We start from the raw sequence: 25,552 nt of genomic DNA, 5'->3' as shown, positions 1-25,552 counted from the left end.
ATTGGCTATTTGGTAAGCCTATAGCATGTGAAATGACTAGTATCGACAAATTACATCATCAAGTTTTGGCAAGTTACATCGGCTAGTTTTGGCTGATGCTAGTGAACGATAGGCAAGTGCCACATGCACCCTACAAGTGCCACACGCACCCTACAAATTAATTATTAATTAGTATTGAACCAATATACCAAATTGCCGATTGCACCTACAAATTTGTTAAATTTTAGCAGATTTTGGCAAATTTTTGAAATGCCACATAGTGTGCTCTTATTGGTTAAAAATTAAGCCAAAAATTGTCCATTTACCAAAATCGGTACCACACCCTTTCCCCTAAAAAAAATCTTCAGGGAACTATATTTCTAAACAAATTAATTAACATCGATATCCAGATCACACTAAGGGCAAACAATTTATGAGGCTCAAAACAATTTCCGAGGGATCCGAAACCATGAAGAAAGAAAACAGGGATACAAAGTATCACAGGTGTCACTCTAGATAATGCTTTAATTCCGTACAGTTAAATCTTAAACAAGAATCACAGATGAATGATGATGATAAAACACATTCAATTTTTGTCTTTCTAAGTGAGTAATACTTTGTATGGACTTGTGCATTAATAGAACTAAAAGGAGGAACGATAAAGTAAAGACATGGTGACTCATCTTCAATCGAGTTTATAGGCTTATAAACAGAATAGCTCTTAGATGACATTGGAAACTACGCAAATCACATGTAATATTATTTTAATAAACATACAATTGAAATAGATAAAATTTCATTCACATGTGATCTTCCAAAACTTCCTAATCGCTCTAGATCATCCATTTTCCAGTTTAAAGGTGTTTCTTAATCTCACAGTTTCCTAGTGGTTTCAAATGAACCCACCCCTACATCTATATATCTCATGGTACCACTGCACTACCATGCTATGGAACTAGCATGTTGTTAAATAATGTCGTTCTCTACAAAATAATTACCTGTTTGTTGAAGATATATCTTTACATCGAAAAACTACCTAGATATACAATATGTTAGCTAGTTCCTTCGATTCTCCTTCCTTCTGCAGACAAACCAAAGTGACGACGCAAAGCAAGGCTGAAATTGCAAAGTTAGATAGAAATCATGTTAGAGATCACATATCCAAGTTCCTTTTCATCAGGATTAATGTAATCGAATGCTACGCTAACTAAGAAGTCACGTCATCACCCTCTTTTTAACCAAATTTCATCTAAAAGGCTAATGTGTTTCCCTGTGTCCTCCGGGACAAAGGCTTTTTAGAAAGTTTTGACCCGTAAGTTTATATGATTATGCTTCTACCATTATAGTAATGCCCCCAGCGATCTGGTGTAAAGGTAATCATATGGTAATTGGAGTGGCCCATGTGTAACCTATGCAATATTTTGGAGGCAGATACAATCCAACAAACACATTGTTCTCAGGAAGACTGGAACGCGTAATCAAGGGCCAGAGGTCATTGTTGCTTGCAACGACAAGTTAATTAGGGTGTGGATTCAGATAACCGTACCTGCAGTTCTTGGGAGCACTCCAGCTATGTCTTAATGAATTCTTCATGTGAGATGGAAGGGCCATAAAGTTCTTCCAATCTTGAAGCATGATCTTCAGATCATGAACTTTGTTTTCCAAACCGACACAGCAATTTGCATGCATTGTGCAGACTTTGTTTAAGTCTTTACTTGGTTCACAAAATCCACCAAAATACGTAGTATCTAGAAACCTTAACTTCAAGTTAATATCTGTAAGTAAAGGGTCAAATTTGATGTTATTGAGGACATCCTGATCATGCATGTCTGGATAGATTGCTCTTGAAGAGTACCAGTACTTGTAAAACTCAATTGACCGGGCATTTGACCTAACAAAATTAAACCCTCCATTGGGTATATTGATCCTGACATCGGTTGAGTTTCCAGAGTAATGGTCACATGCAATCTGAAAATCAGCATCTGGGTCGAAATGTGGGAACGGATCCCTGAACCACATGACATCAGCATCCTGTAAGAAGTAAAACCAGCATTATTAATTATAAAACTGGCAATAGGTTGAAACAAGTCAAATGGGTCGCAAGTGATCTAAAGTGTATCATTCAAATGCTTATATTCTCCTATTAATCTCTGAACTCTTTTTGAAGGAATGAAGGGTGACGAGTTTTATGATTAATGCTTCTCACATGTGCGTTAAAATCTTTCACTAACTGAGCATTGGTTTTATGCAATTCAATCATCTTTTAATTCCCTTTTTAATGAGTAGGAACTAAAATAGTTGTTCTCACAAGTATATACATTTTTAGCTATTTTGTGGTTGTCTTATTGTATTATTGTTTATAACTTTTCGTTATAGTTCATATTAGCAAATCCAACAATAAAGTTCTATGATATGTACTAATTGACAGATAAGGTAAGGATTCAATAATAAAGGATCAATCAGACTTCCTATGGTCAATTTCTATGGCACGACCCTTGTACCTCATACATGAACAGCTATTACTTCACACAGGTCATCAAAATACATTCTACATTGATAAGATTAATCGATGGACTTATTTAAGCACACTTCTAATAATCCAATGTATATGCATTTTACTGGTCTATATGTTGGATGCTAGGGATTTTCCATATCGTATCTTGCACAAACCAGTGGGCTTCATTATTTGACTTGAATATAGATTACTTTAGCAAGCAAAATAAACATTTAGGCATCAGTTTGGATTTGATGACCACATTATAGTTTGTATCTGTGTGTGTGTGTGTGTGTGTAAAAAAGAGATTGAGAGAGAGAGGATCACCGTAAAAAGAAAGTTGTATCCCATTTCAAGCACAGCACGTAAGAAATCGATGCGTCGCCACATCATCTTCAAGTAATCAGGGGTCATAAAATAGGCCTCCCGAGAGAAATCAACTCCCTCCGTAGTGAGTGCAAAGCAATGGGTATGTACACGCTTACAACTCGCATATGCTTTCTGATCTAGAGTAATAATGACCAGATGCTTCAAAAGTTTACTGGTTTGGTAACCAAGCCTAAAGCTTGCCAGAAAGAGATCCAAAATTGAATTATTTGGATCCGCCCAGGCCTCATTCAAGGTTGTTAAGATAACTGTCTTATCATCCATAGAAGCCTCCTTTAAGACTGCCTCCAGACTAGTATCAGCGCTGTCCTACAATAGCAACACTTTTCATATCAAATTTGTCATAAGCACTTAAATTCTTAAACAGTATGTTTTATGTAACGTCAAACATAATAATTGCCAACAAACAATTACACCATCACAAAATCCTATTACTAGTAAACCATAGAACACATTCAGAATTCAGACAAGCATTTACCGCGGAATGCTTAGATAATGACATTATTGAAGTACAGAAGATGAATAGTTGAATACACATCCGGTTGCAGACATGACATATGATTATTACTAAGACAGTTGGCAAGTTTATGTGCCAAATTTTTCTAGACCAATTTAATTGCATCAACCGTTTATAATGAAGCTCAAGCTAGAATTTTTATTTTCACAAGGGATACATCAGGAAAGGTGTATTACAATAATCCACTGATCCTTGTTTGATTGCTTACTAGTTTATCATAATGCGACACTCAGCATGCCGGCATCCTTTGTCTCATTAAAGTCAAATAAGCAAAGGGTGGTCTATTGCCTATGTGAATGATGACTTTTAAGTAATCGCAGATACTAATTCTAATAGTTAATTGACACTAGTGACACTAAATAATACGTATAATCAACTAATCAAGTGAGGCTTATTAGAACTTACAACCAGACATTTTGATACAGTATTGTCATTTTCACTTATATCCATTTGAATCTCAATCACACTTGTTTCTTAACAGAATGTTCAGAAGATACTATTTAGATAGATAGTATAAATGAATACAATCGGAAGGAAGCAATCTCTCGCAGTAGGGAAGTCATCATTGACTATTAAATAAGTCATAAATGTAATAGTCAACCAATTTCCGTAATAGGTTGAACTTTGTAAGTTGTAATCACCGATTTTACCAAATCGCAACAGAGCGAATTTCATCCTCAAAAAGCTACTTTCACTCCCTAAATTCTTCTAACCTTGCTCTCTGAAAATCAAATAATAGGTCTATCCTTTGGTAGAAACAAAAATATTTTGTAACAATTTCTTCAAACCGATATTTTATAACTATCATATCTGCTCCTAAATACACATTACGAAACTAACATATATAAATTGAAAAATAAACTTGTAACAATCACATCACTAACAAACTCTTAAAAACAACATGCAATATACAATTACATGAAAACGACGTCGTATAATCAAAAAATAAAACTAAACTAATCCTATATCAATGAACACGCAATCAATTATATCAAAACGACGACATATTATAATTACATATAAATAAACACAAATTTTTTCTTTTTTTTTTTACCAATGACAGCATATTAAACTAAACTAACCGAAGAATCAAAGTAAATGGCAGAAGAAAATACATCCGTCGACGAGATAACATATTCCGGCAACCGGATCCGGCAGGAATCAAACGCGCTACTCAAAATCATATAGCAAAAACCGAACAATATCAGAAACAACGCCGCGGTGCGCGCACGGCGGAGCTCGCCGGACGGTTTGAGTTCCGTAATGTAGCGACGGAACATATGTGGCGGTTCCGGTGATTTAAGTCTCATTATTATTATGAAATATATATATAATTTTATTTGAATGAATTTTATATATTTAATAATAATAATGGAAGTGTGAATATAAATTACAGAAGTGAAAAAAGGAAGAATGTGAGGTGGTTTTTATAGTACCTTGTGATTGTACAAGTTTTAATGCGAGATGTACAGTTGATGGTTAGATGGAATTTAGGTGAATTTGTCGGCTAGGATTAAAATAAACTGAAATGTGAATTTTTCTTTTTTTAAAGTATTATCGCTTTGTTAGATTAGATAATTACTAGAAAAATTTATGATTTAGATAGATATAAATTGTCGTTTATCTATCTAAATATTTGAAAGTTATTCATGTATATATTATCTTTATCTATAATTTGAAATTTCAAAGATAAACACTTAATCAAACTCAAATACTTAATTAAACACATTTATAGGACATAGCAAAAGTATTTTTTTTTTTAAATTTGGATCATCTCATGTTTATCAGTTTGTTACATTCGTTTGTTTTCTAATTATTTTTTACTTAAGTGTATTATGGATTCAACATTTTTTTAATGGGTTGTGGATAATTTGATTTCTAATGTCTAACAATATATATAATTGGGGTGAATTGGTGTATATGAAATCTTATATATACAAAACTTCCTTTGTAATGTTAAGGACAACTTCTAAACGGAGGCGGAATTAGAATTTCAGGTCAAAAGGACTTGAACGAATATACTATTCTAACAATATCCTTAAACATTGTAAATATATTGAAGAAGTACATCTTTTAGATCTCAACCTTGTTATCTTCATAAAGTAAAATACATCATGGAATGAAACCAGTACTTTTTTGCAAACACCTCTGATATGAGCCACATATAAGCCAATTAAGATTCAAGAATCACTGGGGAAAGGAAATTGATTCGATGCTAATATCCATGAAAGTAGATTGGCAACTTTCAGATGGTTAGCGATTGGAAAAACCTTCCTAGTAGCCGGCGACAAACAAACCTTGTAATAGAATTCTTGACTGGTTGGCGGGGGCTAAGCACCCCTGGCCCCCTATTAGCTCCTCCCTTCTAAACATATAGTTTAATTAATTTGCCAGAAGTGGGTTATATATCATTTGCTAAAATGTACATAAATTCATTATTTTCGTCTTAAACGACATTTTGCATAGATTACATTAGAAAGCCACTCCTTATTTTGCTAAAATGAACATTAAATGACTTCATTATTTTTTGTCTTACATGAAAGTTGACATTTTGCATTGAGACTTCGAGTTCTAACTATATATCTCCTTTACTTGCATTGCTTGCTCAGTTGCTCCAAATAACTGTCATCGATCTTTATCTATTTTGTGAGTCACAATCCAACACGTAGAAAATCAAGTATGAGTAAGATAACAAGTAAGAAAAAATATGAAATCAGTTCAAACTTCAAAGTTTCTCAATTTAAACAAATGTCGTGTGTCATAAGTGTAAGAAGTGGCGTATAAAGCCAAGCATAGAGACCAATCAATTATTTGATTTAATTGAACATCTTATAATTGTATTACTAGATTTTAGACCGGTGTCCAACACTGGACACGGGATTTACGTTATTAACAATATTAGATCTTCATACATTTAAATCATTAAAGCTTACAATTTAAAAAAAAAACACGGTTTTAAGTGTTATATTTTGCAAGTTGAAGTACAATAATCATAGGTTCCTCACTGTCATTATTAGCCTAGACATATTGATGAAATTGTTTGCCGTAGTCATTTCACAAGGCACATGCTATATATAATAATTTATCCATTATAATATATTTTGAAACAGATGTACTCATAATGTGATATTATTAGGATAAATAATTAAGAATTAAAATATAAACATATTTGTGATCCCGAACTTGACATTCAAGTATATGTATTTAATCATGATGCACGTTCATAACACGCATATGTTTATTTTCAATCACTTGTTCTATGATAATATGATAACAATTAGGATTGTTTTTATATTCTTTGATAACAATTAGGACTCTTCTAATATTTATTAATAAGTCATTAGGTTTTCAAGTAATTTTTTGTAGAAAATATTACATATGTTAATTTTTTTATTTAATTAAATAATTGTAAATTTTAAAAAATTCTCTCAAGTTGATGGCTAAAAATAAATATAAATTAAGTATTCAAGGCTAAAAAGTGTAAATTATTGATGGAAAACAAAAAAGTGTAAATTAATGAGACTTTTTCTACAAATTAATATAAATATTAATATAATAATATATTTGGATAATGATTATTAGGATTTTTAATTTGTAGTTTATCTAAATGATAACATCATCAAAAGTCAATTTGATGAAATCGAACGATGTGATTGGTTAATTAGTCATTAGTTCAACTGTCTTGTTCAACTGTCTTATAGTATATTTTAAGATTAAGATTTTATGTTATCCTAGTAGTTTTGTTTGGTTGGGCCAAAGGCCATTTTTGGTCGGAACAGGCGCTGTTTTACAGCCACCAAAATAGCCCAGCCCATTTAGACCGTCAAGTCTCTTAAGCAGTTTTATAAGGCTTAAGTTCTTATTATCAAAACTGAAACATCACAGCATTTTTTTTGTTAAAACATTCGATCCTGTGAACAACGATGTGATCACAGAGATTCATGGAAAAAACCCAGATGCTTGTCACTTTAGAGAGTTGAACCGAAGACGGGTAAAAACTAGGGAAACCACAATCTCATAGTCATTTAGAAAAGTCATGTCTCTTCATTTTAATGTCTATATATATATAGTACGTCACAGTCTTTTTAAAGGCAAACTAGCCAACCAGATCATCTACAGGACTTCACCTCCAAAAGAAACCCATCATAAGTAAGAACATCCTAACATGTAACCCCGATTAATTCTGTCACATTTAGGACGTGATACGTCCGACCCAGTCTACAAAACAACCCCATGATCTATATTAGTTAATTAATAGATATATATCCACGTTCTATATTATTAAGCATGCATTTAGTAGTAGTAGTTTTTCACGTTTCCATTTCTTAGCAGTTGAACATGTAACATATTTTCTATTTAAATTGCATTGTAAGTTTGTTTTGAAGGAATGTCTTGGAGCTTGACCCCCTCTAGCTAAGGGTTATCTATCTTTGGGAGTTTGTAGGTTTTCTCCGTAAACCTAACATAGGGTCAAAACATTAGTCAGTACAAGTTAATACTCGTATGTAGTATATCTCTGCGCATTTGTTTCTTTTTGTTTTTCTGAATACATTCATATACACATACGGTTTTATTACTTTCTGATGTAATATTCCTGCATGCCTATATATATAATTACATTACTGGTCCCGAAGAGATACAAATTTCTAAGTTAGATTCTAGGGATGCAATTTCCATCAGTGGCCGGGTAGGGAATTACTAACATCAATGGTCCCTAATTAAATCCATGCGTGTCTCATATATATGTCACAGTTACTCATCTCATTTGATTATCTCAGTAGCTCCTAACTATTCGTGACATTAGTCAAATTACGACTCCCTAGGTCTATTAGTGAATACCCTTGGTTAGAACCTCTAATTAGGAATCTTGTCTCATTTCTAACCTCATTTGTCATGTGAATTATGATCACAATTACCATTGATTGGATTTCAAATCTAATTCTTGTTTTATTGTAACCCTTATCTAGCAATGTACGTGCTGTTAAAAAAAAAAAAAAAATCTTCGATATCGTCATTTGGTTGACAATGTACCGTACAAGCTCGCATAGGCCAATGCTCCTGCGTCACAATGATGCTCATGTAATATATGGTCATATGGATTATGGATATGAATCACGATATAAAACACTATATACGTATCAATGTATTCTTCTATCTTTCTCTGCAGGAAAGTTATATTATACAGCTTGAATCTCCATATACAAGATAAAAGTCCATAATTATTCAAACACTAAAATGTTAATATACAATAAAATCTCAATATTATCCAAATATATATATCTAGAAATATCCTCTGTATGTGGGAGTCCAGTAGTCTGATCCAGTGTTTTCATGGTATACTTGTGGAGTACATGAGACAGGGACCAAACAAAGACCTCTACTCTTAAGACCAAGCTTCATATCTCCTCTATCTTTCGTTTCCAATCGTACCCACGGGTCCTGAAATATAAAACATCCAAAATTTTATTTCCGCTTCTGAATTTAATTACTAATCGTATATTTGTACTAATTGAAGGAGAATTTAGTAATCCTGATCAGACTCACCTTGATGATATTGGTCTTCATGTATGGATTGCTCAATAACTGTAAAAGGGAATCGTACGTATATGAATATATGAAATATATATGATGAATTTCAAAATTTGATGTTAACTATGTATGTATGTATATATGTATTGCATCATCAATGTTATTACCTGTACTTGTTCCTGAAGACACTTAATATAACCGATTGCTTCCCATAACACGGAAGCTGTATCTGTCTGAAAAATTAACTGTAGTTACATATTTGATCACAAGGGGAAAAAATAAAAGAAATATTCGATTAACAAACTTTATGCATGTGCTACCTTGCCGAACGGTGAAACAATTTGCTGAAGTGCTGTTATCTTATCCCCGAGCTTTGCTTTAGGAAGCTGATTCTTTACGAATTTGATGTAAAATATGAAATGATTAGTATATGGAAAACCATATATCAATATTGGATGTAAACTTAATGTTTTCATGTAGATATAACAAGCTGATCATGGCAATATCTATACCTTAGTTGATGAGACTGTAGAAGTCTCGAGCTTAATCTTCTTTATAAATGACCCAGATTGGTCTTCTGATTTCTTTCTCTTCCCTTCATTAACAACTCCATTTCCTCTCCCGTTGATTTTCGCAGGTGTGCTGCCTCTTGGTCTTATTGGCTGCAAATTTTGTGATCAACAGGTGAAAAAGTAAGTAATTACACAACCTAATTAAGGTATATGGTTATTTTATTTTAGAGCGTCAAACTATCTGACTCCTAGTCCTAAACTTTTTCGTTATAAAAAAGGGTAATTGGATGGAAACTCCATGATCCCATGTACCATTTGATACCCACTAATCCCCAGACAGACTAGTGTCCAGGTAAATCTCAGACACATACACACATTTAAAAAAAGGGTAATTGGATGGAAACTCTCTGATCCCATGTACCATTTGGTATCAACTAACCCCCCAGCCAGGCTATTGTAAAGGTGATTCTCAACCACTTAATACTCCCCTGATTATCTCAAGTTTGCCTTTCACAAGACTCGAACCCAAGATCTCCCCTGGAAAGTGGCGGCACATGTATATAGCTATACATATGTATGATCGATCTATGTTGATCAAGGAATTGACATGACAGCCATATGTCATTGAGCATATTTTTCGGGTAGAAAGGAAAAGATTTGAAATGATTTTAAAATAGAATGTCAGATTTTTTATTTTTATTTTTAACCAAGGAAGATAAGCGAAAGTAAATAATACGAAGCTTCATTATATATTAGTATAAAATCTATCATCCCATTTTAGTATGTGCTGTATGAAAGGATTGAGAGATATATATACGATCGTACCTGATAGTTAGAGTTCTGGATTCCCGGTTTCCTTCGGTCTGGTAGATTCATCGTATTCATCAAGGCCATGGGTTTATTAGACACGTTACTCTCCGATGGTGACTTGTTTAAGGAGCTACCAAACGCAACCAAATCAAACAAACCCCTTCCATTGTTACATCCCATGTCCGACACACCGTTGAAGTAGTCCTTGTTATTGTTCCCTGCTTGATATTGATCAACTGCATGACTACTTAATCCTCTCCTAAATAGCGACCCTTGACGTTCAATGTCACAATCGGTGTGCTCATTCTTTATTGCTGTGAATGGACCACCGTATTGATTAAACTGTGGACTTAGTTGAACATCTGACGGGTTCTTGCTTTGGTATAGGCCATCGTTGAACTCGGTGTAATTCTTTTGAAACTGATTAAGATTTGTGGGGCTTGAAAACTCCCATCCACTGTCTATTTTCTTCAAGTAATCACAGGCTGGTTCAAACATCTGAGTCGATATGTTTTGCAGTCCGGTACTTCCTATACCTCTACAACCAGAAAGAAAAAGTTAACAGATAGTATAGTACATAATATTACATATAAACTTAATTAAAATTCTAAGCTAATGAACATAAAATATATATATATATACATATATAGATATAGATGTTAGGTTTCTACATATATACTCGTAGTAAAGTAAAATAAAGTAGAAGAATGGAAAGAACAAATGAAATCCACTAAAAGAAACACTTTTGGTTTTCTCTTCCTCAAAAAGGATTCTCTCCTTTTTCTTCTTACTGCTTAATCAAGCATTCATCATTGCAAGATAGTACAAGTATTAATAAAATTAAAGAAAATCTATGACTTCCATGAAAATGATTAACTTTTCGATAAATGAAAGCTCTAATATATTACATTTTCTTTGTACATGTCGAATTTCTAGTTGTTTTTTTTATAAAAAAAAAAAAACGGTCTAAACTACTACGTACACTAATAATCTAACGATATGATGAGTATTACTACAATGAAGCTTGACTCCTTAACCACTGACTTGCAAATTAAGGCTGATACCGCTAGGCTCAAGGCCTGTCAGTAGAATTTCTAGCTAATTGAGTGACAATGTTAAAGATAAATGGCTAATTGTATTTTTCTCAAAAATCAATTTTTGCCCTATTTATCATATATATATATATATATATATTTGTATGCAAGTATGAGTATCAAGTATTAAATCGTTTGATGTAATAACATACAAGAAAACTTGGTTCCAAAGATGATGATTATCGGAAACTGCCTCTCCATAGGGATCATTAGTGGAAGCTTTTTCTACAAGATGACGAGAGGACTCCATGCTAATCCCAGAGTTGTTTGAAGCGTTAGTTGTAAAAGAAGTAGAGATAGAAACATCTTCTTCGCCACCAGAACAATTGGAATTTGGGTTTTGATGAGGATTATTGCAAGTTGGGTTACTTGAATAATTAGCATCACCGGTCCATGAACATATGGAAGTTGCATGAACATCTGGCCACCATTTAGCGGCCGATGAATGAGTTGCAATCGAGTTTTCATTACATTGCTCAGCCATTATACACTTATCCATTGAGCTCTGAAATTTAAGTTGATTGGGAATGAGGGATGGGGAAGAAAAAGATGGGGGCATAGGGAACTTTGGAATAAAAAAGGGTACGTGGATATAATATATATGAGTCTTGCAACTCTATTATGAATTACTAAAATGATATATCTATGGGTAAGTGCACAGTGCATACACTAATATATGCAACCTCAGTTCTTCCACTTAGATGGTGGACAATTATTATATACCAATGCCTGGGCCAACATGAACTTACAATGTAAGAAAGTCATCCTTTCAACTTCTCATACATAAAGACCATTCATGGAAGAGTAGACAAAAAAAAAATAACGAATAATGTACAACTAGCTAGATGGTATTCTTATCGCGAGCATTTGGCTAGACGGACAAAAACAAATAGACATGATATGATACACTTTTATGTGCTTCCTTTTGTAAACAAGAAGTGAACAAGCAACTAAAGTCCATACGAAACCCATAAGCTATGTATTATTAGTCTTTCATTCGACTACTTTTAGATATCTTAGTAAGAAAATTCTACAATTTCGTGAATGCTGTTGTAAGTTTTAGCCTAAAAGGATAAGTTTGTATCACGGCCACATATATGTGCCTCTCAAATATATGGTTTCACTACAACAAAGAATGTCAATTGCTCACAATTATTTCCTTGCATTTCTAAAAAATGTGAAAAAATTTGTTAATTTGTTCACATTTAAAATTGTATAAAAAATTTTCACACTTAGAAGTGTGAAAAAATTAATAAAGTCATACTTTTTTCACATGTGTAAATGTATAAACAAAATGTTCACACTTAAGGCTGCATTCTTGAGTTTTTTTTCCAAAGGAAAAGAAAGGGAAAGATAAGAAAAATCACCTTTTTGCATTCTTGAGTTTTTTTCCAAAAGAAAAAGAAAGTGAAGTGAAGGAAAAATCAAGGTTTTTTCCCCCAAAAGTTTTCTGACTATTTTGGCCTGATTTGAAAGGAAACTCGTGGAAGTGGTGGTTGCAGGTTTTCGGTGGTGGTTGCGTTGCAGGGGGTGGTTGCAGGCGGTGGTTGCAGGTTTTCGGTGGTTGTTGCAGGTGGTGGTTGCAGGTTTCCGGTGGTGGTTGCGTGGAAGGGGTGGTTGCAGGTGGAAAGGGTGGTTTCCGGCGGTGGTTGGAGGTTTCCGGCGGTGGTTGCAAGTTTCCGGCAGTGGTTGCAGGTTTCCGACGATTTTCCGATTATTTTTCTTTCACTTTCTTTTCAAACTCAAGAATGGCTTTTATAAATCTAATCTTCTATCCTTTCTTCCCCTATCCAATCTTCCCCTTTCTTTTCTTATAAGAAAAACTCAAGAATACACTCTAAAAGTGTGAAAAAATGTTAAGCATTTTCACACTTAAAAGTGTGAGAGCTAATTTATCACACTCGAATTCCTCGCACTTCCTCTTGTGTGAGGAAATTTGGTGTCACAAATTACTTTCTCACTTTTAAGTGTGAACAATTATATATTTTTAGACAATTGAAAATGCGAACTTTTTGTTTCTACATATATAATTGTGAAATTTTTTTGATCCTTTAGCTTTATTCACAGTTTTAAATGTGAGTTCTTTTTCACACATTTATAAGTGTGAACAAATAAACAATTTTTTTAATATTTTTAAAAAGTGCGAAGAAATGTGTGTTAAGAAATAACATATTTGTTGTAGTGTTTTCATGTTTATGGTTTAAGAAACTAAAAAAAAAAAGCCTTAAGAGACTCAAAAGCCAACCAATCTATTGAACAAGTCATTTGTGTCGACTCATTTGCAACCTTACTTGTTTGATTAGACCCAATAATCCATACACTTTCATTTCCACTCCGGGTTTGTGTAATAGTTATCCTGATAATTCATAAGTTTCTATATCATTTTAACTCAAGACACTGAGATACCATCCATATATGGTGGTACTCATCCATCATCGATCACTGGCACAATCCCTATAATTCACTAGGTAATTAATACGTACACAAACACACACACACACGTGGAGTTCGAGCTCAAGGTCTTTCTATTTTAAGGAAGTTTTTATCATTTGTATAGATGAAGTTTTCAATCATATCCCTTCATTAACCAACTTTACTAATGAGACACATGGCCAGCCTCCTAAATCCAGTTAGGTCAAATGAGTTAATAAACTACTGTAATAAATTGAGCAAACAACCGAGATAATCAAGTTCATTCCTGCTTTTAAAAAGTTGAGTTTTTTTTCCCTACTTTTTAACGACCTTGTTAATATGAAATTGCTGAATAGGATTACATATTAAGCCTTTAATTAGGTAGAAAATGGACAAGTTAGTTAAGAGAAACTTGGTATCCTATTGGCTTGACGACTAAAAGCCAAATAAACCAGCTTTCCTTTTCAAGCTCTTTAGGAAATATATTATCTATGACAGAACTTTTGGGTTTTAATATTGGCTATTGTTTGTTAGGCCTTCAAGCAAATTTATATCAAAAATTCAAAAAATTCTAGCCACTAATTAATTTATCTTGTGGATAAAAACATTGGCCATGGAGTTAAGGCTGTGATTTGTGGTCGTAATCTGAATTCTTGGTTGCGTGTCGTTATAGCACAAGCTTGGCATGAATTTGAAGATTCTGATGCCAATATAATGGCTTTAAGAGACAATGATATGATTGAGTACTATACTTTATTAAGATTGAAACCTAGCTTGTTTGTAATTAATTTGAGTGGTTATTAAACACATAAACGTGTTTTATGGAAATGCGTCTCATATTGTCATTAGTTTTAAGTTTTGATTTGAACGTATTGGGTCAATTCATTGGTCTAAGACTCGGTCTTACGAGCAATCCATAGCATATCAGGCAAACTGGTCAAGCTAGAGTCAGTGACTATGTTGATGAGCAACCAAGCCGGCCAGTTAGCAATGTGACCGCCTCATTTGTGAGCATGTGTAATTTCAAATATGGTTTCATTGGCCTATGATGATATAGGGATGTCACCGATGGAAATCACTATTGGACACTTCAATTTCCGTAACTCTAATTAAGTGCTCTCTATATACAAAAAGATACATATGATAATACATCAATAATGAATACTCTCTTGCAATAAGACTCTTTGATTTATACCAATAATGTGTTGTGCTTAGCATATGAGCCTTTTTTTTTTACTCGGCCTAGGTCCATAAATCCTCAATGATGGCATACTGACTATTGGCGTTGCTAAAGGTCTTTGGCGAAGACAAACATACAGGGCTTTTGGAGAACCTCCTTTTTCGTGTAGTGACTGTAGTATATAGTTTGCACAAAACACTGAGAGTGATAAACATGTTTCGTATATACTGTATATAGTCCCATTTCCACGTACACCTATACATATATATATGTATATATGTAGACAAAATAATTCAAGTGATGGAAAGTTTCATATTTCAATAGTGTATATATGCAAGAGTAGGTGAGATCATAGACAAACATTGGTGCCTAATATTTCTATTAATTATTGGTAATAATGAGATAAGAATCTAAAAACTCCATTACTGTTAGTGGCCGCCTGTGTGTAGCTCTTTTTAAATTTTAATCTCTATGAGACGTGTGAAAAGGAACCGCACGAGAGTGATGTTTTCATTATTAATTCAAAATCGTATTTAAAGAAAAATTATTATTGGTCTTAAGGAGAATGATGGCACGTCGTTATAAGTCAAAACGTTGTCTCTAAAAGTGTTCGTTGTGGCACCTGGTTTAATTTGGCATACGTGAAGATAGTTCATTGCACCGGGTTTTGGCATGTGGCCATTTTCTTGCCAGTGTGTTTTATACTTTATATAGTGTGATGAGAAATTGGATAGAATTCAGCTGAAGGGATGTTAGATTTAATATTGTGTTTTTGGTTAACATTGAATTTAGTAGACAAATGGAGATTGAGTAAACAATGACTTGTGACTCTATATATATCTATATATAAATTAGATCTTGTTAAGGTGAATAGAGAGCTATTAAGTATTATTAATTCCAATATTTATATCTGGTTCCAGCAAAAGATTTAGATCGGCAGATAAACCATGATTTCGTGGACGTCATTTGTGTGCGCTTTTCATAGACCGGCCACATGAACTAGTTTAGTCAAAAGGTTTCAGATATCATGGATGGACTACGAGTGGTTCCAAAAATTAACATTCAAAATGGGAAAATAAAGGACAAATACTAATCATACTATCATGTTTGTGTTCATGATATAAAATAAACATTAATGCCATAAACTATATAATAATAGATATTTTCTCCCTTTAAGTTAACCATGTAGCAGAAGCCTTTGACTCAGATATACACTGTCTAACACTCGAACCGGATATCGATCTTATGAGCAATAATGAACATTTGCCTGATCACCCTAACATGTTTTATCACCCTCTAGTGAGAAATCAAGAAGTCTCCCCACTAGGCCACCTCGATAGTGATAATTATGTTTGTTTATATAAACAAAATTTGTAATGTAAGACGTGTAAACACAAAGTCAAAAAGAAGATATAGTATAGAAGAAAATGTACCTTACTACTAAACAATTGTGATTAAACAGCATAAAGTGTTGTTTGGTGTATAGTTATTAATTTGTCAATATGTTTGTTAATTGTTTCTTTTTGAAGCACTGATCACAAAGAATTAAAATTAATTTTTTTTACATGGTGTAGATTTGTCGACAATTGTTATTGTGTGATAGTCTAGTCTAATTCCACCAACACATTGTGGGTACAACTTCTTGAAAGTTATTGCAAATGTCAAACCAAGGTCGTCTTACACATAATTTGCTTGACCAATATTATATGTTCCTTTTAAAATTAACACCAAGTGTTTGCTCAATAGTGCGTCCCTACGATTGAAAAAAACTAATACTCTATCTTATGGTTCTTTTTTACCATTCGTTATAGATTTCAAGTTTGCAATTATATTGGAATCGGTTAACACCTGTTCGTCGTTACTTGTTAGATTGGTAGCACGATAAACTAGGTGACGTCGTTATTACTCTTCTCTTTGGTCATAGAGCACACATGTCTGAAACAATGTGTTACAGATCTGACTGCCGCTATCAATGAAGATGAAAGAGGGTTAAAAGTTTATAAAACTTTATTTTCTACAAATCGAAATGAAAAAAGTTATAGAGCAATCTTCCAATGTTTTTAGTTTTTACCTAAACTATTTCACTTGTTTCCACTAAAAATTCAAGTTTTAACATAAACTGATGATTGCTGACACTTCGTTGGCAAACATAGTAGGTTTCACCTGATAGTTATGATGGCGGAAACGTAATAAGTTAAACCAGTAGCTTATCAGCAGGAAGGGCAAAAAAAGCATCATCTTCTTACTAATCAAAGTACAGATGGTATATATAACCATATATACATAGACAGAGAACATAACAGATAGAAACGTTAAATACGACAAGCTCCATTGAAGGTACTAAAAAGATCAAAGGAGAGTCTAGAAGTTGAAACCAAAAACTATTCAATTCAAGAGCATTCCACGTTCATTCCCAGGTAACTGATATCATAGAATTGGCGAGCCCTGACTCGTCAAAAGTTGACTTTTTGTCATAGTCCAGATCCTTCACCGCACCAGGTATTGCATTAGTCAGTCGAAACTGCTTTCCATCACTACCCTCCAGGTTTGCATAGCAGAAGGACCACAACAACTGAAGATTACAAACAAAAGCAAACAGTTGCGTCAAAATCCAAAAATGAAATATTAAAAGTCAGATGTTAAAGAATTTTACTTGAATGGGATCCGATCGTAAAAAGTTTCGCTGAAGCCTGCGTCCATCTGGAAGACGGACACCAACCCTGCAAAGTAAATTCCTATCAACCTTGGGTTCTTCGGGCAATGGTGGATAAGTAGGCTTCTCAGATTTGAGGATTTCTTGTTTAGCATCTATGGCATCTGAGTCATTTGAGGCTTCTCCAACGGTATTTTTCATTGTCCCCATAGATAACGCTTGTGCCATCTGCATCTCTTCATCTTCTTCACTAGTTTGATTTGCAACCTCTGCATCAAAAATACACTTAAAGCAACTGTTGACTCGTTCAATCTGTTTTAAACTAATTTTTTTAGGATTGACCCGTTAAAGATAATCAACCGACTTATAGAAAACTGGGTCGAAATTGTCACCTTTTTTAAGTCAGTTATGCCTCAAAATCCAAGTGAAACAATTTACAAACAAATAAAAAAAACAACCATATTGGGGGCAGGCCATAACTAAAATCAAAAGCTTTCATGTCATTATCAGGATCCTTATACTTAAAAAGCAAAAAGTTCATATGAAGAACTGATCACATGTTTCATGTGATGTGACAACGAAATTTTTTTTAAGTGAACGAAATACACAATAATAATTAATAATACCTGACATTGCTTGGACTTTGGGAGGGGGAGCTTCATAAGTTTCTCTTGGACGTTTGTGAGACAAGCTGAAGTGGTGATCATTGGGGCTACCATCCATGAATTGCAACAGATCCTAATAAAATAAGAATACTTTCCAATTTAGAATTCCAAGTGTTAAAAATTCTGTGTATTTCAATTTTCAGCACTTGTAAAACACTAAAAGCATACCTCCAATAGATTTTCTGGTTGAATCATTCCACGCCATAAGCGCATCTTTTGACCCGTGACAGGGTCAATGACAAGAGTTACAGGGGCGGAATCCAATCTGTAGTATGTTTTTATCTTGCTGCCCTCTTCTGTATCATCAAACACCTACATACCAAAAAAAAGAAATTTAAACTTGTAAATAGGAAATATGCCCAAAAAACTCTAAAAGCATGCAAACCGCAATAGGAAGAAAGGATATTGAAAGTATAACCAATCCAAAATGAAAGCAAGCAAAAGGAAGTCCAAATTTTGATAATAGGATGGAAAACTTCGGCAAGTACCAATGGATTCCACTGTATCTCTCAAATACCCTAAGTACCAATGGGTTCCACTGTCTCTCTCAAAAACCCCAAGTGATACAGTAATAATAAATAGAGGATAGATCATTTCCTTATATATTATACACTTATTATATACCTTCCGCTAAACCTTACTCGGCTTTAATAGAAATCTTGTACCCATCTATTTTCTTACTAGCAACACACAAATATGTTAACTTTTCCAGTTTTAGTATACTTTACTAAATGCATTTCTATTGAACTTTGAAGTACAAGATCCTCGACATTCTAGCCTAGAATACTAGATACTGGCGTCCGTATGATAGAATTGGTTTCATAAAATGACATAACTAATTGAATTAGACAAACTCACATGCTTTATTGGCATTTAGTAACTACATGTACTATTCCTCCGTTTAGCCTCATAGTCGGCATGGTTGTTAATGATTCAGTAGTTTCCTAGATTCTCAATGCAACCAATGTCGTCATCATCATACGCAACCCTACTTGCCAATCCATTTTTCTTACCTAAGGAACTTAAAAGTAGCACTTGTGTGTACATTTACGATTGAACTCTATACAACCATGTCATTATCATTCATCACTAAGTTGGTCTTTCTATCTTTCTTAATATGGAAATGACACGGAATATCAAGTGACTACCCAAACCCGGTTGGGGCATGACAACAGAAGAGTTGAAAAGCACTTCCTAAATTGATGAAAATGCAATACCATGATGAAGCTTCCATGAGTGTTTCAAACAATCATACTTTCCAAGAACGAATATAAAAAATGAGTCAAGTGGTCATTCTTCATGAAAAGGTAGCATTTAAACCTCCAAATCTTCAATTATTACCTCATTAAGGGTTCATTTGGATGATTTGGTTTAATTTGGATAATATATTAACAAAACCATGAAGATTTCTATATGTGCATGCTATTAATAATTGACATATATGCTCCAACTTCTGGGTGTTAAGATTATCAAAGAAATTTATGTATCCTATAGCATACATATATGCGAGTTAGGGTGATATTATATGAGTTAATTTAGTTTCCTTGATTAGGTTCATATTAATTTCTTTGTTTAGGCCTAATACCGTATCATTTAGCATAAATATAGTTTGTTGTAGCCGTAATTGTCGAAGTGGTCGGCAAAAGTAGGTGAAAAATGTAAAACAACATAAAAGAATACACATATATCTTTACTAGGTATGTAAGTATTTTGGTGGTACCCTAGCCGCCAACATCTCTAGTGTGGTGTGACGCTACCCTAGTTTCCTGCAGTGCAACAAAACAGTAACCCCACATGTCGTCAGTAATGAGACAAAACCCTACTCTATGCTTACAGAATGAAAAAACCTCAACTGTCATCGTGTGACAAAACCCATGTCATCTTCCTGTGTATTTGTTCCAAGACTTCCAATCCAAAAAACATCAGCTGTGTGTGGTCATGCAACCACCAGAATGCCTAACAGACTGACCATAATCTGGCTTTGTATCTAAGGGACAGAGTTCTAGTTCAACAAATCAAACTGTAGTGAATTAAAAATTCCACATATAAGTCACTATTATTTTAATTTTAAGGGTGCTGTTTAAGCAGCGAATCAGGCAGGGTGAAAAAAGTTTGAAAATAATCTTTGAAAGTTCAGACAAAAATGATTAATTATTAATATGAGTTGGTACCCAGCAACTCCAGAACCTAAAACCAGGGAATGAAAGCTTACTGACAGTGGAATCTGAATCGTCAATGAAATAAGATTGCATGTTATAAGCATCGTCCGAACAAAAACTATGCTACCACAAAGAAGACATTAGAGCACCTGAAGTTATCCCTCCCTGCCAACTGTCCCATACTAGCTAAGTGTTTGGTTGCTACTTCATAAGCAAGCATGGTGACTCGGCCCTCACCAAGAATAACACCAGAATATGATTAAAGTTACTTTTCAGTCCTTTTACACGAACTTGGGATATCTAAAATCTAAAAATAACGGTTGTCAAGAATACATATGTGATGACGTTCATTTTATTATTGCCTCCAATACATTATGTCACTCACACATGCTATTGAGTTGCGTAGCCTCGTTCTTGGCATCCATGTATCATCTCACTCGAGGAATGTTCTTGAGTGAGTCACCAACACAGATTATTCAAGAACAAACTCATCTTATTCATAACAGTTGACCATAAATAACATTTTGGCTTCAACTTTACATAAAATTGAGATATCTTATTATCTTATATCATACTGATTTATTTAAGTTAAACAGTTTATCCATTACAATGATTTGATTCAACGTGCTATAGCTCCCCTGTTTAGGTTTACCATTCTTAGTTCTTACCTTATATTGTACATAAAAAGTGGTGATTACGTCACAATGTGAATACACACAAACAAAAAAAAACAGTTTCCTTGTTCAGATTTAACCTTCAGGCCTATTAATATTGTATAATGTATATAGAGAAATGATTATGAGACCTAAAATACAATGAAGTGAATTCCACAGAAGACACAACTACAAAGATTACAGCTTTTTTAGTTCAATACAGAGTAGTATTTTAGGGTTGACTCAAAATTTGTAATTTGATACTTGGGTGACACCGATATGTGAAATACATGTATAGTGTATATGAACTTTGGTCTGCAAATCCAGTCACATATTGGTAACCATTAATCCTTATAATTTAAGCCCAACAAACAGCTTTGGACTGAGCATAGCAGTAGATATAAAGGAGATGGCGGAGGTATGTATCTAGATAACTCACAGCTAAACTAAAAAATCAACCTAAAGATAGAAGAATTATATGATTTATATCAACATACAATTGGTGACATGGAAGTCCACTTTATAAATATATGGAAGTGACCTAGTATGTGAATATGTTATCCAGAATTCCAGATACTATGTCTATTTTGTAAAAACGGATACATATAGACAATGTTCGCATACTTAGAGGAAGAAGAATTCTGAACATGATTGTCAGAAACAGGATATAATAATGTGAAGTAATGTAATATAAAATATTTAACCAAAAGAAAATATAACCTGCCAAAAGATGAAATTGGATGAGATCGTTTGAGCAACAGCTTCATTGGCCCATGTATCGCGGTTAAGCTGCATAAGAAAAATTGTAAAACAAAACATGATCATAGTGTCCAACGACATAAAGACTGTGTATGTAATATGTTGGTGTGAGTGTAAACTGTAAATATACCATGTGGGAGCTAAATTCCCTGGTAGATTGCAAGTTCACTAGAACCCATCGGTTTTGGCTTTTAGCAGCTTCTTTTGCCTAGCACGGTAACAAAAAAAATGAATATGAACCATAGATATGAAAATATTAAATGACTAGCTACTAAACCAAATTTGAACATAAAAGTAACCTCCAAAACATAAATTCATTATATGACAAAATAGTTGTCATCCAGAAAAATAATTTCCTTGATGTTTCAATCTCATCAGGTTACTGTATCTAAGCGGTAAAATACTTCTTCCATACCAAGTTAAATAAATCTACTGGCTTTTAATTCTGTATGAGTATAATAGAGTTTTGGGTTTCTAGATTTCGAGCAAATGATTACCTGACATCTCTGTAGTTTTCATTTCTTAAATACATAACAAATTCTTAGGGCCATGTCAACATTGATTATGATACAAGACGAGTTTGCAAATGATTTAAGAAATCTATTCTCACATTAACTATGAGATGTTTGGGGACAAAATAGATATGAAATACTTATGGGAACTACATAAGACTATTAGGCAAAGTGGCTAAATCTAATAAACGCAAAGTAGATAATAAAGTATGTTACTCTGCTTCTATCTTTTTCAATTATATACCTGAACAAAAAGATACATCAATGACATACCTATATTTTTTTAACATATTGATTATATCATACAGATAGAATTCAATCAATCTAGCTAACATTAACCATCAAATACAGGTCAGGATGAAAAAAATGAGAAATTTTGGTGAAGAGAGTATTATTTTAACATCCCAGCCATCATTGATCATATAGGTTAAGTATTATAGTTGCATCTGGATGAATTTGATGTATCAATTAATCAATATAACTATAATAAGGATGTGTGACTGGTAAAACTTTTAGCTCATCTATGTAACTAAATAAGATTTAGGAATGCTATGATTAGTTTATCTATTTCCAAAAGTATGTAATCGTGAATACGATGATTCACACCTCAACACAAGCAACCACTTTTATTACTTTGACCAAAAGTAGCAGTCACGATATCAATCCGTTCAAACATAAATTTATCGATTATCGGATAATAAGATTAAATGGCATAAAATATGCATTGAATAGGTTAAACAGTTCACAAGTTGTCCAAACTGATACATAAAAATTCCTAATCATTTTATTCAAAGAAAAGATGCAATATGTGATATACTAACACCAAATTCTGTAATCATAATTGAGATGCTAATTTTGGAGAAAACGTAAGTGTTTTGGGTCAACCCAACTCTACCAGTTAGACCCATACAAAAAGTAACCGTTACCGGACCAGCATGTTTTGTCATCTCTAACCAAAAGGTTATTTACTTGCTATGGACAACAGTAGTAGGAAAGAAAAGAGGATTCTTAATATACCTTCTGAAAGGGACCATGGAACATCAAAGCAAAAGGGGGACGATACAAGGAAGCAAGATTAGACGCATCGGCGGTACTAGCACCATGGCCTCCTTCCCAAACTCTGGGGTGTTTTAGTTCCTCATCAAAGTTACGGAAAGGAACCACTGTACGAGCTTCATGTGAATTGTACCCCAATCTTGTTGACCTAAAGACATGGTAAAAATGTAACACCATTAACAACCACACACCATTCACGTGTGTATTAAAAAGCTTATAGTTATCAAAAACAACATAACATAAGAAACTACGAGCAACTTAGCATACCCATAGAACATTGGAGTGTCATAAAGAACGTCCCTTTTCACTGGTAGAGGTGCACGAACTTCACTGCCATCACCTTGAACAACATTTTCAGATCCAATCTGGTTTTCCAGGTTTCTGATGCAAGATTAGGAAAGATCCATCATATATATAAGCCGCTCTATGCATAGAAAAGAAAATACATAAAATCATTTTGAAATCCACCTACCCTGTGATTTGTGCTGGCAAAAGCTCGTCATTTTCCAACGGTGGAGCAGACGCTGATGATGCCGCTGCCGTAGCACCCTCATTTCCTACATAAAAAAGTTGAATTGCATCGTCAAGCTTCCAGCTTGTGGCCTACATGTTCACAGAACCAAAATCGATTAATAAAAAACCAAATAACATAAATCGAGATAACATGTAACATTAGATTAAAAACTGTATCTTTAAACAAAGCCCTTTTTTAACTTGGACTCAAAACCAGTGCTTTCTGGTTTCAAATGCCAGATTCATGTAATTTCAGCATTTTTCAATTTAAATGAATAATACAATCATTATTTACTACATATAAAGCAAATTAAAAAAATGCAAAAAAAGCCCTAAAATCCCTAATCTTTAGATAGCTCCACAACCTTAATACTAATACTATAAAATTTACAATTCATCAGCTATAATCCAAAAACTTCATAATTAGATTAGATACTAAATTAAAAAAAAATTTAAAAAAACCCATGAAAGGTTATTGCTTCTAAGCGCATTCTACATTAAAGAAAAGGCTAAATTATCATATGATCATAAGAAAGTTTCAAACTTTAATATCACAATTGATAAATACAAAAATACCCAGCAAAAAAAACATATACCCACAAAAAATAAAAAGCATATATACATATAGATATAGATATAGATTCACAATTGACCTGTAAGAACTGTCTGGCAGTATCAGCAGTTTGGCCTACAGCAATTTCAAGAAAAGAAATAATTTGCTGCTGCTGATGATCATCACTCTTCATTATGTTCGATTGGTTTTTAAGTATAATAATGGAAATAAAAGTATTATTTGTATAATAAATAAATAAATAAATAGGTAACGGTGGTTAATGGGAAATTGTGTGTGGGATGAAAGTACTGTATATGTGTTTGAGAAGTTTTGGGGAGGTGATGATTGTCGATAAATTAGATTTAGAGGTTAACTTATGTCGATCCCCAACTATCAGATGACACTCTATTTATTTTATATCTAGTTTTATATATATTTTAGAGTTAATTCAATAAAAAAAAAAAAAACACTAAACATAATGTCACAAAATAATTATATAAAACAAACATAAAATCTTAGGAAAAAAAAAAAAACAACAAAGTCATCTATCAATATACAAAAATAGTAACATCCTCATTAAAAAAACATGTATGTCCCTTTGATTTTATTAATTAAAAAAACCTTTAAAATTATTTAAATTTATAAATAAATTATTTATAATCTAACTATATCTATCTATCTAGGTATCTATATTACTCGTATAACTAAAAGAAGTAGTTGAGGTACATTTGGCACCCCTTGAAACTCTTTTTATGTCTAAAACTTTATTCTAATTGCTTTAAAACTTTCTCTTTTTTTTAGATTTTTTTATTTTTTATTTGCTTATTAAATAAATACTTATATTTAAAACTCTATCATAAATTTTTTTTTAATATCCTTAAAACTCTCCCAATATATACAATTACTATCCAATTACCCTTTTTAAAAAATTACTATATATAAAACTGAAATTTTTATTAATCATTCTCATTTATGTTATTATTCTCCTTCCTATCTTTAATAAACAAATTAAGTTCAGTAATTTATCACAAAAAAAACATACGCTTTTTTTTAAAATCACTTTAATTAAATTTTTGATATTTTGTTCATGTTTGTTTATTATTTGATATTGAATT

General features: G+C 33.1%; 3 protein-coding genes across 4 annotated transcripts; all 3 read right to left on the bottom strand.

Annotated features, from left to right (window-relative positions):
* Nucleotides 1-718: 718 nt before the first annotated feature.
* On the bottom strand, nt 719-4,720 carry LOC122597861 (uncharacterized protein At4g15970-like). Of its 2 annotated transcripts, none has more exons than XM_043770442.1 (4): nt 4,460-4,720; nt 2,801-3,169; nt 1,526-2,010; nt 719-1,095 (listed from the first exon to the last, which is right to left on the bottom strand). In XM_043770442.1, exons 1-4 carry the CDS (start codon nt 4,685-4,687, stop codon nt 1,032-1,034), a joined length of 1,146 nt encoding a protein of 381 aa, XP_043626377.1. In that variant the 5' UTR covers nt 4,688-4,720; the 3' UTR covers nt 719-1,031. The 2 variants fall into 2 exon arrangements, with proteins under 2 accessions (XP_043626377.1, XP_043626378.1); XM_043770443.1 differs by having other exon boundaries at nt 4,493-4,719.
* Nucleotides 4,721-8,509: 3,789 nt separating this feature from the next.
* Nucleotides 8,510-11,821, bottom strand: LOC122598413. The gene is made up of 7 exons (XM_043771009.1): nt 11,475-11,821; nt 10,244-10,766; nt 9,419-9,568; nt 9,227-9,298; nt 9,074-9,139; nt 8,922-8,960; nt 8,510-8,816 (listed from the first exon to the last, which is right to left on the bottom strand). Exons 1-7 carry the CDS (start codon nt 11,819-11,821, stop codon nt 8,658-8,660), a joined length of 1,356 nt encoding a protein of 451 aa, XP_043626944.1. The 3' UTR covers nt 8,510-8,657.
* Nucleotides 11,822-17,135: 5,314 nt separating this feature from the next.
* LOC122598265 (plant UBX domain-containing protein 7-like) lies at nt 17,136-24,805 on the bottom strand. The gene is made up of 10 exons (XM_043770863.1): nt 24,538-24,805; nt 23,844-23,974; nt 23,639-23,752; nt 23,333-23,519; nt 21,934-22,011; nt 21,765-21,833; nt 18,401-18,544; nt 18,194-18,305; nt 17,568-17,836; nt 17,136-17,486 (listed from the first exon to the last, which is right to left on the bottom strand). Exons 1-10 carry the CDS (start codon nt 24,628-24,630, stop codon nt 17,322-17,324), a joined length of 1,362 nt encoding a protein of 453 aa, XP_043626798.1. The 5' UTR covers nt 24,631-24,805; the 3' UTR covers nt 17,136-17,321.
* Nucleotides 24,806-25,552: the final 747 nt, after the last annotated feature.

This window comes from Erigeron canadensis, chromosome 4 (genome assembly GCF_010389155.1).
Source record: "Erigeron canadensis isolate Cc75 chromosome 4, C_canadensis_v1, whole genome shotgun sequence".
NCBI lineage: Eukaryota > Viridiplantae > Streptophyta > Magnoliopsida > Asterales > Asteraceae > Erigeron > Erigeron canadensis.
Note: the sequence above shows the minus strand (reverse complement) of the source record. Positions and strands in the feature narration are given on the sequence as shown.